General features: G+C 42.3%; 1 protein-coding gene across 1 annotated transcript in view; it reads left to right on the top strand.

The window, feature by feature from the left end:
- ADPRH (ADP-ribosylarginine hydrolase) overlaps positions 1–5,244 on the top strand; it is a 10,396-nt gene extending 5,152 nt beyond the window's left edge. Inside the window, exons 2-3 of the mRNA XM_006864152.1 lie at positions 3,635–3,995; positions 4,816–5,244. Coding sequence (XP_006864214.1) covers positions 3,635–3,995; positions 4,816–5,218 — 764 coding nt within the window. The 3' untranslated portion in view covers positions 5,219–5,244. The remainder of the gene's footprint in view (positions 1–3,634; positions 3,996–4,815) is intronic.
- Positions 5,245–14,640: the final 9,396 nt, after the last annotated feature.

Below are 14,640 nucleotides of genomic sequence, written 5' to 3'. Positions count from 1 at the left end.
TATTTGATTGACAGCTTTGCTGGGTAGAGGATTCTTGGGTGGCAGTTTTTTTATTTCAGGGTTTTATATATGTCTCCCCATTGCCTTCTTGCCTGCATGGTTTCTGTTGAGAAATCCGAGCTTAATCTGATATGCTTGCTTTTGTATGCTACACTTTTGTTTCCCTAGCTGCTTTTAGGATTCTTTGATTTTGGAGAGCTTGATTATGATATGTCTTGGTGATTGTCTTTTAGGGTGTATCCTTCCTGGGGTTCATTGAGATTCTTGAGTTCTTATCTTGTCATTTTTCAAGATATAAGGAAAATTTTCTTCCAGAAGCTCTTCAGGTATCTGCTCTGAGGGCTTGTGTGATTATTCCTGTTTTCGAATGCCAATAATTCTTATGTTAATCTTCTTTATGTTGTCCAAAGTGAATCTTAGGCTTTCTTCAGATTTCTTATCCTTTTTTGTGTTTGCTCTTCTATTTTAGTAGTGTTGAGAGATTTATCTTCTAGCTCACTACTTCTGGCTTCTAACTCTTCGATTCTACTCCTTTGCCCTTTCAGTGTATTGCATTTCTGATATTCTATTATTAATCATTTAGACCTCTTTCTGTAGGTTTTGCATTGTTTTCAATGCTGTATCTATTTTATTTAATTGTTCCTGTAGCTCTTTCCTTATTTTTCTCAACTCCATTGTATAGTGTTTTGATACATTTTATAATCATTTTTATCTGAATTCCTTCTCAGGCATTTCCAAAGCCTGCCCATCTTCCAAAATGGAGTGTAGGTCTACTCCCAGCTTATTTGCCTCAGTCACTTTATCTCGTTTGTGGACCTGTGCTGATATGGTCATCTGCTTCTGTTTTTTGGGTGTATTCAGGAATTATCTGTGGCCTTAATACTTAGATGGGTATGTATTTTGGTACTTTTTTATGGTTTCTGATTGCTTCCAGGTAGATGTGATCCGGAGATGGACTTCCCTTTTCACTTTTCTTTCTGAGGAATTTCAAGATGCCATTGTTAGTAGTTGTGACATAACTCAGGATTTAACTTTCGGCCTATTTCCTTTTTAGTCTGCCTGTCCCACTTCACAATCCCTGTTTAGGCCTTTTTCCTAGTGATAAACAGTTCAGGGCCAGCTATGGCTGTTTTGCGCTGCCATTTGATTTTAAGTGGAAACTGTCACTTTAAATTTTGAGGAGATCTGTTCGTATGCGTAGTAGAACACTCTGGGGGTGGGGGTGGGGTGTCCACTCACTCTGGCACCCCCTCTAATCACCAGAATGGAGGTGCGCAGACAGCAAGAGACCAATGAACAGATACAAAAAAAAGAGTGTCCACACCTTTATCTCTGCAGTTCTGTCAGGCGTCCATGGCTGCTCTGATCCTTCCCCTGTTCCGTCTCATCTAAGATGGCGGCTCCTGGAGCAGCTGAGCATCTTGAATTAGAAAGTAATGGATTTCTTGCTTCTGCTACAAATTCCCCTAGCTGTAAGCCTTCCAACCTTCTAAATATTCCTTTTTATGTGGTTCAGAGTTCTGGGACCACCCCCTGAGCCTGCTTTGCTGGTATTCTGTGTTGTTGCTGATGGAGCTCCTCACTGCACTTCTACCTGATCCACCATCTTGTTTGTTCTCGGATCAGTATATCTTGATTGCATGTTTGATTAATTTCATATTGAAGAAGTTGGTAGAATTCTTTTATTTCATCTTCATTGGCTTTAGTGGTTTATGTGTAAATCTGAATAATATTGGTATTAACTGGTCCTCCCTGTAGGCACATGGATATTATTCTATCATAGATAGCATTGTACCTCATGACTGATCTGGATATGTTCTTTTTGACAATGAATGCACCACCATTCCTCTTCAACTTGTCATTCCTGGCATAGTAAATCATATGGTTGTCAGATTCAAAATGGCTAGTTGCTCTGAAGTCAATTCTGACTAATGGCGGCTCCATGTGTGTTGAGTAGAGCTGTTCCATAGTTTCAAGACTGTGCTCTTTTTGAAGCTAATTACCAGACCCTATTTCTGAGACACCTCAGGGAGGATTCAGTGAACTAGCCTTTGACTAGTAGTCAAAAGTTAGTAGTCAATCATTGGTACCACCCAGGGATTCTACCACCCAGCTATTAGCTGATTTTTCAGAACTAGATTATCAGGCTTTTCTTCCAAGATGCTTTTCGGTGGAGTCAAACCTTCAATATTTCAGATAGCAGCCAAGCACATTAACTATTCATTACCAAAGGACTTCATTTACTGGTATGGAAAGGTTATTATGTATTAAGTATGAAAGGGGTACACTGTTGCAGCAAGGGCATGGTGGTGTCATCATGTGACCTGTCACTTTACTGGGGTGAGGGTGGGGGGAAAGGGGAATCACTATCAATATCAGCCTAAGGTTAATTCCACCCAATCTTTGTACCTACTGACACCACCCTTCCTCTGCACTCTCTGCTTCTCTGCTGGGTTCACTAATCCATTGCAATGAGTTCACAGAACTCACAGACAGTAGTCACAACTATGGGGTATATTAAGAAAGCTAACAGGTTATAAATTCAGAATCAAAAATACTTAAGATACGTTTAACTTTTTGATCAAGATAGTCTCTTCTCAGTCATGGTCCTTGGTCTCTCAGGCTGTCCGTCCATTGGTCTCTGACATGCTCGAGCAAGTGTTACAAAACTGTTTTAGCTCTGCTGATAAATGCCCAAAGGCACTTCATGGCACTAGTCAGCCTTAGTCCTGAGGCATTCAACTCTAATTCCCGCCAGCTGTGTATTGGCAAACTCAGCTCCCCCAATTTAAGTGCCTGGAGGCAATATATTCCACTGGTAAGCCTCATGCCTGAAGGAATTCAGTTATCTCACTTTGTGGCCTGGGAATCCCACCGCACTGTCTTGTGCTCTTGGATCTACTCCTCTGCTTCAATTCCACCACTTCTTTCTATCTCTGGTGTCTCTTGGATTGAAGAGGTTCAGTATAGGAGTTCAAGAGACACACCTCACTCCTGCCTTTTCTTTCTTGATGGTAGTGAGATTTTCCCTTTCTGCTTCTGGGATGGCTCTTTTCTCAACCTAATGGGATGGCAAAACTGACCAATCTCCACTTGAGCATTCATATACCTTATTAGCATGGTACCCCACCTCAAAGGTACCATGGGACTTATTTATATTATGAGCAAGCTATCCAACCCCCTTGGTGGGCCACAAACACCTACCATTTTCAATGGTGCTGTAGAATAATGCGCTGGACCATGAGGTTGGTTTGAGCCACAAGGTTGGTGCTTCCAACTCACCAGCTGCTCCTTGGAAACCCTAGACAGGGTCCCTGTGAGTTGGAACTGACTCAGAAGCACACCACCATCATGTAAGCCAATGTGGATATAGGCTTTGACGTTTAGTTGTTGTTGCTGTTGTTAAGTGCCATAATGACCCTGTATAGGGTTTCCAAGGAGCAGCTAATGGGTTTGAACAGCTGACCTTGTAGTTTGCAGTCCATTGCTAATCCTACAGTGCCATACCAGGAGTCCAGTTATCGTATTTTGTTTGCTTTCCCTTTCCATTGAAAAAACTTGCTTGGTTCTACCTTTCTGCTAGGGCATTTGCATTGGTTACACTGATGCCCGTGCCCTATTGGACTCTCCCCAGGTAATGCCTCAATGAGGAATGCCATGCAGCTGGAGCCACAGAAAGCCAATGGCTGGAGGATTCCCTTCAACAACCACGAGGGTGGCTGTGGGGCTGCCATGCGGGCCATGTGTATCGGTCTCAGGTTCCCTCACCACAGCCAGAAGAATATGCTGATCCAAGTGAGCATCGAGAGTGGCCGAATGACCCACCACCACCCGACAGGCTACCTGGGTGCTCTGGTGTCTGCTCTTTTTACAGCGTATGCCGTGAATGGCAAACCACCCCAACAGTGGGGAAAAGGTCTGATGGAGGTGTTGCCAGAAGCTAAAAAGTACATTGTCCAATCAGGCTACTTTGTGGAGGAGAATCTTCAAAACTGGTAAGTTTATCAGGGTATGAGCATGTTAGAATGTGTATGGATCTGGGTGCGTTCATGCACCGCCTCCTGTGTTCTTCCACTCTATCTAGCTCCCTCCCTGCCCATCTACTAAAGATTTCAAGCTCACTCCTAGCAATGGTTACCATGACGTACGTAGTCAAGCGGATGCCTGCCTTAGTGCTTCCCTCTGTGTGAGGATCTTGTTCTGTTCCAGTTTCCTCTAGTTTTGTGGTTCTGTTATACTGAAATGAGCTTTCCTGCTTATCTCTTAGTTCCGTGGAGCTTAGTTTTTCAATGTTACTTTGACTGACTAACAATATTTTGACATCCTAGATTAGAATGCCCAAGAGATAGGTTTTTCCACGAGCTAATGAACAACAACAATGAACAGGTAGTCAGATCACATCTTCCCTTTTTTGTGAGCTCACGTCACATTCCCTTTCTTAGAATAAAAAGGTCTTTTTCTGCTGAAATTGATCGTGGTCATGACATTCTACAGTTCCTCCTTGAAAGGTAAACCTTGACATTACCCTTAACCTAGGAAAAATAAACCTTTATTTTCTACTCTCTAACTTGGCATATATCTTCTTTATGTAGCAATAGTTGCCAATTCCTTTCTTATATAGACCCTTAACAAAAATTTATTGAATGAATGTTGCTTAGAGCTACTTTTGATTTGTATATAGGTTAGTACAAGAAATTGAAGTCATCTTGGACTTTTTCCCATTCCCACACATCCATCTTATACCTTTCCTTTTGACCTTACTTATTTTGTCAATTGATGTAGGTTTTTGTCTTGTTTTGTTTTCCTTTCCTATAGGTCCTACTTCCAAGACCAATGGGAAAAGTATCTAAAACTTAGAGGGATTTGGGATGGCAAATCAGCTCCTACCTTCCCAAAGCCTTTCAGTGTGAAAGAGAGAGATCAGTTCTACACCTCCGTGAGCTACTCTGGCTGGGGTGGCAGCAGTGGGCACGATGCCCCCATGATTGCCTATGATGCCATCCTTGCTGCAGGAGACTCCTGGAAGGAGCTGGCCCACAGAGCCTTTTTCCATGGTGGAGACAGCGATTCCACGGCTGCCATTGCTGGTTGCTGGTGGGGAGTTATGTATGGTTTTAAAGGAGTGAGTCCTTCCAACTATGAGAAACTAGAATACCGAAAGCGTCTGGAAAAGACAGGAAAGGCTTTATATTCTCTTGGTTCAAAGGAAATACTGTAATTGCTCTCTAGGGACATGTGATGTTCGTTTTGGAGGTTGTTTTCTTGGTATAGACACTGTAATCCCTTTTCTGCTTTGTTTCTTTTCATGTTTTTCCAAGTCAAGAGTCAAGGAATTTTGAGATCACAAGTTCTTTGGGCACATTAAACTCACTATTTCTAAATTCTTCCTACTCTCTCCAAATCTATCCCTGTTTAAAAACGAAGAAACTTTATCAGTTGTTGTTGGTGGTGGGGTGGTGGTGGTGGGGTCAGCATCTCCCAAATTGGAACTCTCATTGTTTCATGCTTGAGTCTTCCTATTAACCATCTACTTTTTCACTCTTTCCTGTTTGTCTTAGATTAGGTTCCCCCTAAAGTGGACTCCTAGACAAAGATTTGAGTGCAAGTAGTTTATTTGGGAGGCAATTCCAACAAGTGCTGGTAGGAGAACAGGGACGTGAGAAGGGACAGCAATGAAAACAGCAACAGTGGCTTCACAGGAGGAAAACATGGTAAATGACCTGCTCCTGTGAACGTTACAGCCTGGAAAACCCACCCTATGGGTAATTCTACTTTGTTGAATGAGGTCACTGTGAGTCAGAATCAACTCAATAGCTCCCAATAACAATATTAGGAACAGCCTCCAGTCTGGTGTCTCTAACTACAGTTTTGCCTCCTTCATTGCCCTCCAGAGTTATCTTCATAAATAACAAATCAATTATGCTGAACTTTTTTCATCATTTTTCAATCAACATATCACCCCCTTTCTTGATTTCCTTAAATGCTCTTCTCTTTTTTTTTCCCCCACCAAGTAGAATCTTACTTATCCTTCAAGATCCAACTCAAGTAGAACCCCTTGGATGAAACCTGTCCCAGTTGACTTGTCCACTTTCTCCTCACTGTGCCCACAACCTTCTGTCCATTGTCCTCTTACCAAACTGTTCCTGTTTGCTGGTTGTGTGTCTCCTGGGTCAGTCTTAGTCTCCTCAGGGAGTGTATGTATATTACTCCACTTTTTGACTTCATACACCACTTGGCTCATGGGAAACACTCAATAAATCTTCTGTAAGCTCATCTAGCTGTGCTGATGTGAATGTTTTCAATAAGCAGTCCCACATCTGTTTCATATGGCCTCTGCGTTTCTGATGGCCAGAAATTACCTAGCCAAGATGCACTGCCAGAGAGAGTTTGATGCTTAAGCCACACCTGTGTTCTACCTTAAATGAGACTGAGACTCTCAACTTTATGTGAAGAAAGATGCTAACAGAGACATGGGTTTACAATTCTTTTACATAAAAGGAGACGGAAATGTCAAAGTTATTTCTCTGGCTTAAAGAATGCTCATATTTCTTTGTATGTTACAGAAAACAGATGTCATTTTAAATAGCAAAAACTAGAAAAAAAAATTCTTAAGTGGGATAACCAATCAGAATTACAGACTTTTAGGAGTCATGGATTATAGTTCATAAAATACAGTAATCTCTTAAATCCAGGTATCTTAAAAGACTCTTGCACAAATACTTTAGAGGACAGTTATAGAGTAATAGAAAACAGACATAAAGAGTGTACATTTTCATAAAAGATTTCTGGACAGAAAATTAAGGTAGAAACAATCATTATTGTTTTCAATTTCCCACTTGGCTTGTTGTTGGTAGGTCCTGTTGAATTGGTTTTGACTCATAGTGACCTATGTACAGTAGCATGAGACATTGCCCAGTCCTGCGCCGTCTTCACAATCGTTATGTTTGAGCCCATTGCTGTAGCCACTGCCAACCCATCTTCCTCTTTTTCACTGACCCGCAACTTTGCCAAGCATGATGTCCTTCTCCAGATATTGGTATCTCCTGATCATACATCCAAAGTATGTGAGGAAAAGTCTTACCATCATCTTTGTTTCTAAGGAGCAATCTGGTTGTACATCTTCCAGACAGATTTGTTCATTCTTCCCCAACACCATAATTCAAAGATCATTCTTTTTCTATTCATTATCCAACTTTCACATGCACTTCATTGAATTGACTTTATAATGTAGAATAGGGTAGGTTTTTCTGTAGCTGTAGGAGAAAAGAAAACTTCTTTACTTTGTCTTTCCGAGATTGCTTTCACCAGTTTTTAGGAAAGCCTGTAGTTTCTAGGCTGAACACTGGAATTCGATTGTTGTTTGGGCCAACCTCACAATTGTTGCCGCGCTTGAGCCATTGATGCTGCCACTTTGCCAGTCCATCTCGCTGCATGGACAAAAATTCAACAGACCCAAATACTTACATCTTATAATGTAGAACAGGGCAAAACAGTATTTTAACAAATATGACCGAGTTTTCATTAATGTAACTGGTTTGATGAGTAGTCTTAATTTATTGAGAAGCAACCCAAATGATTTTATTTCTATATATTTCTAACTACATCATAATACTCTGTTGGAGCCTCTTGTCCCTTAAAATTATTTTGTGTAATCCTATAGTTTGACAGTCCTTGGGACAGGAATGAAATTGGGGTTGGGGGTGGCGGGAGGGTTAAAAATTCAATCCAGTCTATTCTTCAGTTGAAGCCATTTGAAAACTTGAATGTCGCACCCTTGTTTCTCTGGTCCAGCAGTCAGACCTAGGCCTAAGGGACTTAGATGGTAGATAGGAGCATGGACAAACACCCTTTCATTCCTCCTCTCACTCTTTTTAGGTTCCTGTTCCCTCCGCCCCAGTATTGCCCTACAGACAGTTTTTATAAGTGGAATACTGGTAGGAAGGGCTCAAACCAGCTGTCTTCCACGGGTTCATGGGAAACTCACTGTTCCTGGACACATCCATCGCTGGTACTGTAGGCTGTCCCACCTTATGCCATCTCTATATCCCCATCCCCTCAAATGGACTCCAAGGACAGATCAGGCTGCCCAGCAGACACCCAGCCAGGAAGCAAGGTGTCATTGTCATTCATACAGTTACACTCACGCTCAGCCAGTAGGCCCTCCGTCATTTGTCAGGTTGCAGGGTATAAGGAACACCCTATTTCAGGAGGGGAAAGAAAAAACACAGAACAATGACTAGTGAATTCTTCAAATCCCTGGTTTTCTGCAGTGGGATGTTGATAACAGAGCAGCTCTGCTACTTCTAGAAAGTCCTGCGGGATGCACCTGCCACTTATTCCAGTCTCTTTAGAATGTACAGATGTGTGTTTGTGTATGAGATATGCGTGAGTTTCTGGTGTTTTCCAGTATAGGGATTATGTCACAGTTGGAAACAACAGGATAAGACCCATTAGAAATACCATTACATGTGCTTTGCAAAATCTTGTTGTTGATCACAGACAGACTTCACATAGACAGCTAAGATTCTTTTCTCTCAAACCTCAAAACTTCCTCCTTAGACCTCACTCTCAGCTGGAGACCTTGCTTCTTCTTTTTCTGAGAAAATAGGAGTAATCAGAAATGAACATTCACACCCATCCAGCACCACATCTGCCCACCCACAAGTATGTGGGCTCATATTTTCTGCTCTTCCTGGTAGCATAGTGGGTTATGCATTGGGCTGCAAACAGAAAGGTCAGCAGTTCGAATCTATCAGTTGCTTTGCAGGAAAAAGATGAGGCTTTCTGCTTCAGTAAAGATTTATAGCCTCATAAACCCTATGCAGGGTTGCTAGGAGTCAGAACCACCAAGAACCACTTTGAGTACTGAAGTGTGTGGATGAGACAGAGAGGAAGGATGAGAATGAAAGTATGGGGGGAGGTGATCATTGTATGCATAATGTTATATAAATCCATTAAAATTGTCTGCTGTACAGTATGAATTTGTCATACTTTTTGCGTTAATAACCTGTGTTGTGAAAAACAAAATAGGTCAATTGTAGCATTACAGGAATTACTTTTCTTTTTACCGGCTGTATAAAGATAATTCAAGAATGGTTACAACAGTCCATTGACAGGGAACTGCTAGAAATTCAAGCCAGATTCAGAAGAGGATGTGGAACTAAGGATCTCGTTGCTGACATCAGATGGATCCTGGCTGAAAGCAGAGGATATCAAAAGATATTTACTTGTGTCTTACTGACTGTGCAAAGACTTCCAACTGTGAGGAAAGGATTATGAATAACAAACTATGGATAACATTGTGAAGAATGGATATTCCAGAGCATTTGATTGTGCTCATGAGGAATCTGTATATAGAACAAGAAGCAGTTGTTTGAAAAGAACAAAGGGATACTGAATGATTTAAAATCAGGAAAGCTGTGTGAGGGTTGTGTTCTTTCACCATATTTATTCAATCTGTATATTAAGCAGATAATCTGAGAAACTGGATTATATGAAGAAGAATGTGGTATGGAGGAAGACTAATTGACAACCTGCAATATGCAGATGATCCAACCTTGCCTGCTGAAAGCGAAGAGAACTTAAAATATTTACTGGTGAAGATCACAGACCACTGTAATGAGTGTGTGGATTTCACCTCAATGTAAAGAAAACAAAAATCCTCACCACTAGAGCAATAAATAACATCATGATAAATGGAAAAAAAGATTGAAGTTGTCAAAGACTTCATTTTGCTTGGATCCTCAATCAATATTCATGAAAACAGCAGTCAGATCAAACAACCTATTTCATTAGGCAGATACACTGCTCAAGATTTCTGGAAATGTTAATAGCAAAGATATCATCAGTCTGAGGACTTAAGGTGTGCCTGAACCAAGCCATCGTTATTTCTCTCATTTTCATGTGAAAGTTGGACAATGAATAAGGAAGACCGTATAAGAATAGATACCTTTAGATTATGGTGTTGGAGAAAAATGTTAAAAGTACCATGGCCAGGAGAACAAATATATCTGTGTTGGAAGCTCAGCCAGAATGCTCCTTGGAGGCAAGGATGGTGATACTTTGCCTCTCATACTTCAAACATGTTATCAGGAGGGACCAGTCACTGGAGAAGGAAGTTATACTTGGTGAAGTGGAGGATCAGCGAAAAAGAGGAAGATCCCCAATGAGGTGGATTGGCGCAGTGGCAGCAAAGATTGTGAGGATAGAGCAGGACCGGGCAGTGTGTTGTTCTGTTGTGCATGGGACCTCTATGAGTCAGAACTAACTTGATGGCATCTAACAACAACAATGTGATGGTGCTTCATTTGCTTTCTTTGTTACCTTAGATTGCTAGATGTTGTCTCAAGAAGTCCTGGCAATAAATTTTTAAGATCTGGAAAATTGGGTGCATCCACCCCTCTAAGCTTCCCCAGCCACCATGCCCTCCATTTACTCTTCTTTTTTGCTTTTCTGGGACAAGTGAACGTGTTGCAGACCATGTAAGACTGGTCAGAGGTTCAAGGCCCTATAGGCCCGGGTGTAACAAATGAAGCCACTGGCAGTTAATAGCAGATTGTTTTTCATCAAATTGTTTAGTCATATTTATTTAATTCCAAACATGAGCCCTGGATGTCCACAGAGAAATGCAATATTCCCCTAAGTTTCTAAGTTCAAGATTTTCCCCCTAGAACCAAGGCAGTAAAACTTCCTCAGAGGACGAACAAGGACAGGTTTGCTGGGATTAAGCAGGGAGGCTCTGGAGAGGAACTGCCTGGGGTATATTCACTTGGGGTGGAGTGGTAAATTCTGGGAATACGGGATTAAGGACAATGGGGGCAACGCCCTCGGACCACCCTGGGTTCAATTAGGTTGATCCAAGTGAAGGTTAAACCCAGTAAGGAAGAAAGGAATATTGGTTTAAGTAAGGTTTACTGGCTTAATTTATTTTAAGGATTGTCTTGTCTGAATAATACCATTCTTCTGTAAAGATCCCTCCCTGAAAGAGAGGAATAAGAGACGGACGCAGACTTAAGTCTGGGGGGGCATTATTGCTTGCAGGGTATGAAGAGGCTGTCTGCCGGTTTTGCATCTACTCTGGTCTCCGAGTGTTTCTTTTCTCTCTCGCCTCTCCAGACATCCCACCTAGAGTTAGTCCGAGAAGGGAAAATGTCAGCCACTGAGCATTCTGTCTGGCAGCTTGCATCAAGCCCAGGTGTCTGTCTTCCTTGTATCTGTTTTCTCTGTGTCTGTTTTCTCTCTCTCTCTCTCTCTCTCTCTCTCGCCATCGTCACCGGACACCCCATCTTCGGGTCCTCACCCCCTTGCCGAGGCCAGACCCCGGCATGAACACATATCTATTTTGTAACAGTCACAGAACTACTGGAGCCGTTGGGAAGAAAAGGAGACTGATGACTTCACAATTCTATCAGCTTACTGGACAGGCTTCTGAAATGGCTGTGTGGGTTCTGTGTAAGTGTAATACAGAGGTCATTCAGGACAAGGGCTAGGGCAGCTTGTCATTATTTTTTCCTGTTTGGAATTTGTAGCTGTTGTTGTTAAGTGCCATGGAGTTGGTTTTGACCCATAGTGACCCTGTATAGGGTTTCCATGGAGTATTTGGTGGGTTTGAACCACCGACCTTGTAGTTCAAACCAACTTTGTGGTCCACTGCTTATCCTACAGCGCCACACTATTTCCTTTCCATTCGTGACCCTTTCCATTTGGGGAAGGAAATGAAAGGCGAGTAAGAGAGTGTTACAATTTATTAGGCAGTTCACAACAAACCTTGTAACAAAGGAAGGAATTGATGGAGCTAGGATTTGAACCCAGGTCTGTTTGTCTCCAAAAGTCTTTTTTTTTCACAGTCTAGTACACTCTTAATTGTTACCTGTGACTATTAGAAAATCATTCCTTAGGCAAAATCAAAATGATCGCTAGGAGCAAGATGATGGTAGAAGCCTGTGCCCTAGCTTTACTCTTTCTACAACTATGTGGTAAGGTCAAAAGGAAAGACCAGTGTGGTTTGAGATTCAAATTTAGTGACAAGAGGAGGGACTATTGCTGAACCCAAATAAAACTGTGCAGAGGTCAGAGTGTCTTCACTCACACAAAAAAGCTGCTGGTGAGTTGATCCCAACTCATGGAGGCCTCATGTGTATCAGAGTAGGATTTGCATTGGCTGATTTTTCAGAAGTAGATCACCAGACCATTCTTCCAAGTCACCTCTGGGTGGATTTGAACCTCCCTCCAAGCTTTAGATTAGCAGCTGAGGGTTTAACCATTTGCACCAATCAGGACCCTATCACAACTTAAGTGACGTAAAACAACAGACTTTGGTTCTCTGATACTTCTGGAGGCTAGAAGCCTGAAGTAAAGGTGTGGTCAGAGCCATGGACCCCTGAAAGCTCTAGGAGAGAATCTCTTTCATGTCTTTAACTTCCACTGTTGTCAAGGAACCCTGCTGGCACAGGGGCTCAACACTTGGCTGCTGACCAAATAGTCAGGGGTTTGATCCTGCTTTGCAGGAGAGAAGACCTGGTGGTCTGCTCCCATAAACCTGGAGCAGTTCTAATCTGTCCTTCAGGGTTGGATGAGTCAGATTTGACATGGCGGCGGTGCACGATGGCAACTGGCGATTCAAGCTTGTCACTCCAATCTCTGCCTTTTTTCTCCCTGCGAGTCTCCTGCCCTCTTTTTGTAAGAACACCAGTCATAGAGGATTAAGGGCCTGCTGCAATATCTCCTCATCTTAATTATATTTGCAATGGCCCCATTTCCAAATAAGATCACATTCTGAGGTTCCGGGAAGTATGTTGGAGAGGGGAGAAACTAACTCAATACACCAAGGTTGTGCAAAATTTTAGATGCTGTGTGGATAACCCTCCCTTCATGACTGTATCCACAGGGGGTTGTTAGCCCACATCAGGAATTCAGTCTCTGGTAGTGCCAGCAGACTGCAGTTTGGGTCGCTGAGAAGACAGGAAAGAATAAAAACAAGCAAAAGGATGGGAAGGGAGAGTTAGTCACTGTAGCATAGTGGTGACAAATCAAACTGCGAACCTTAAGGTCAGTAGTTTGAAACTACCAGCTGTTCTGCAGGAGAAAGATGAGGCTTTCTGCTCCTGTAAAGATTTACAGCCTTGGAAACCCTGTACAGGGTCACTATGGGTCGGAATTGACTTGATGGCACTTATTATTAACAACAAAGCTGGGCTGGCAGCAGCCTTTGCCTCTTGAGCTGCTCACCTACGATGGGCAGAGCTCCCATGAGGCCAGTGGGGAGTCTCATGCCCACCTTCACTCCTCTGCAAACTCTCAGCCCCATTCCCCCCGCCACAGGCTTTCCCCAGCCTCCCCAAGGACTCTCCTGGGTCCCCCCCACCCAATAACAACAGCTATGGAAAGATTCTCTATAGCTTAGAAAGCTTGAGTTTTGTCTTCTTAATATAAAGCTTCTTTCTGAAATATGTTTCTTAAAGTTCATTTAAATAAAAACTTCAAATAAGTACTAGTATAGGTGACTGAGGATGGATTTTGGGAAGCATTGCCCTGAACAAACACATGAGTCTCCAGTGGAATATTTTCCACTAGGGGACTATTCTTATGGAGGTAATATTGTGGGGTGAAATGGGCTTTCTGGTGGCCCTTATTCCACAGCAGCCCTGAATCAGAGATGTGGGGAAGGCTCTGAAGGTATCTATTTCTTTTCTTGCTGTAGGAGCATAGGAATTCCCATGTAGTGAAGTCAGTTGCTGTCAAGTTGATTCTAACTCATGGTAACTTCATTTGAGTCAGTGTAGCACTCTGCTCCACAGAGTTTTCAATGAGTGATTTTTAAGAAGTAGATCACTAGGTCTTTCTTCTGAGGTACTTATGCGTTGACTTGAGCCACACCAACCTTTTGGTTAGCAGCTGAGTCCATGAACTGTTTGTACCACCCAGGGATCTACTATGCAATTACACCTAAGAAAAGGCATGTTCTGTAATATTTTAGAAAGGCCTGCAATTGAAACCTGGCTCTGCTACCAGGCACCTGGTTTAACCCTTGGGGCCTCAGATGACTAATATAAATTAGGGGTAATAATACCTACCTTGCAGGACTGTGGAGAGGATGGGACTATACAACTTATGGTAGTGTAGTAGATAAGAACGTGCTTCTTAATGCCAGTCTTCTCATGTTTGAATCCCAGGTCTGCTACTTACTAGCTGTGTAACCTTGGATAAATTAGTTAGCCTCTCTGTTTCCACATGTGTTGTTGTTGTTGTTGTTAAGTGCCGTCAAGTTGGTTTCGACTCATAGCGACTCTGTCTAGGGTTTCCGAGGAGCAGCTGGTGACTTTGAACCACCAATCCTGTGATTCAAACCAACCTTGCAGTCAAGTACATATCCTATAGTGCCACACCAGGACTCCTTGTAAAATGGGTTAATAATAGTATCTGACTTATGAGATTGTTGTATGAATGACATAGTGAATATATGTTGTTGTGTTGTTAAGTGCCGTCGAGTCAATTCTGACCCATAGTGACCCTGTATAGGGTTTCCGTGTGGTAGCTGGTGAGCTTGAACCTCTGACTTTGCAGTTCAAACTGACTTTTCAGTCCAGTGCATTAACCCACAGTGCCACACTAGGACTCCAGTGAATATATATATATATATAT

The sequence above is a fragment of the Chrysochloris asiatica genome, unplaced genomic scaffold (genome assembly GCF_000296735.1).
Source record: "Chrysochloris asiatica unplaced genomic scaffold, ChrAsi1.0 scaffold00061, whole genome shotgun sequence".
Taxonomy (NCBI): domain Eukaryota; kingdom Metazoa; phylum Chordata; class Mammalia; order Afrosoricida; family Chrysochloridae; genus Chrysochloris; species Chrysochloris asiatica.
This window is presented reverse-complemented; position numbering and strand designations above follow the sequence as displayed.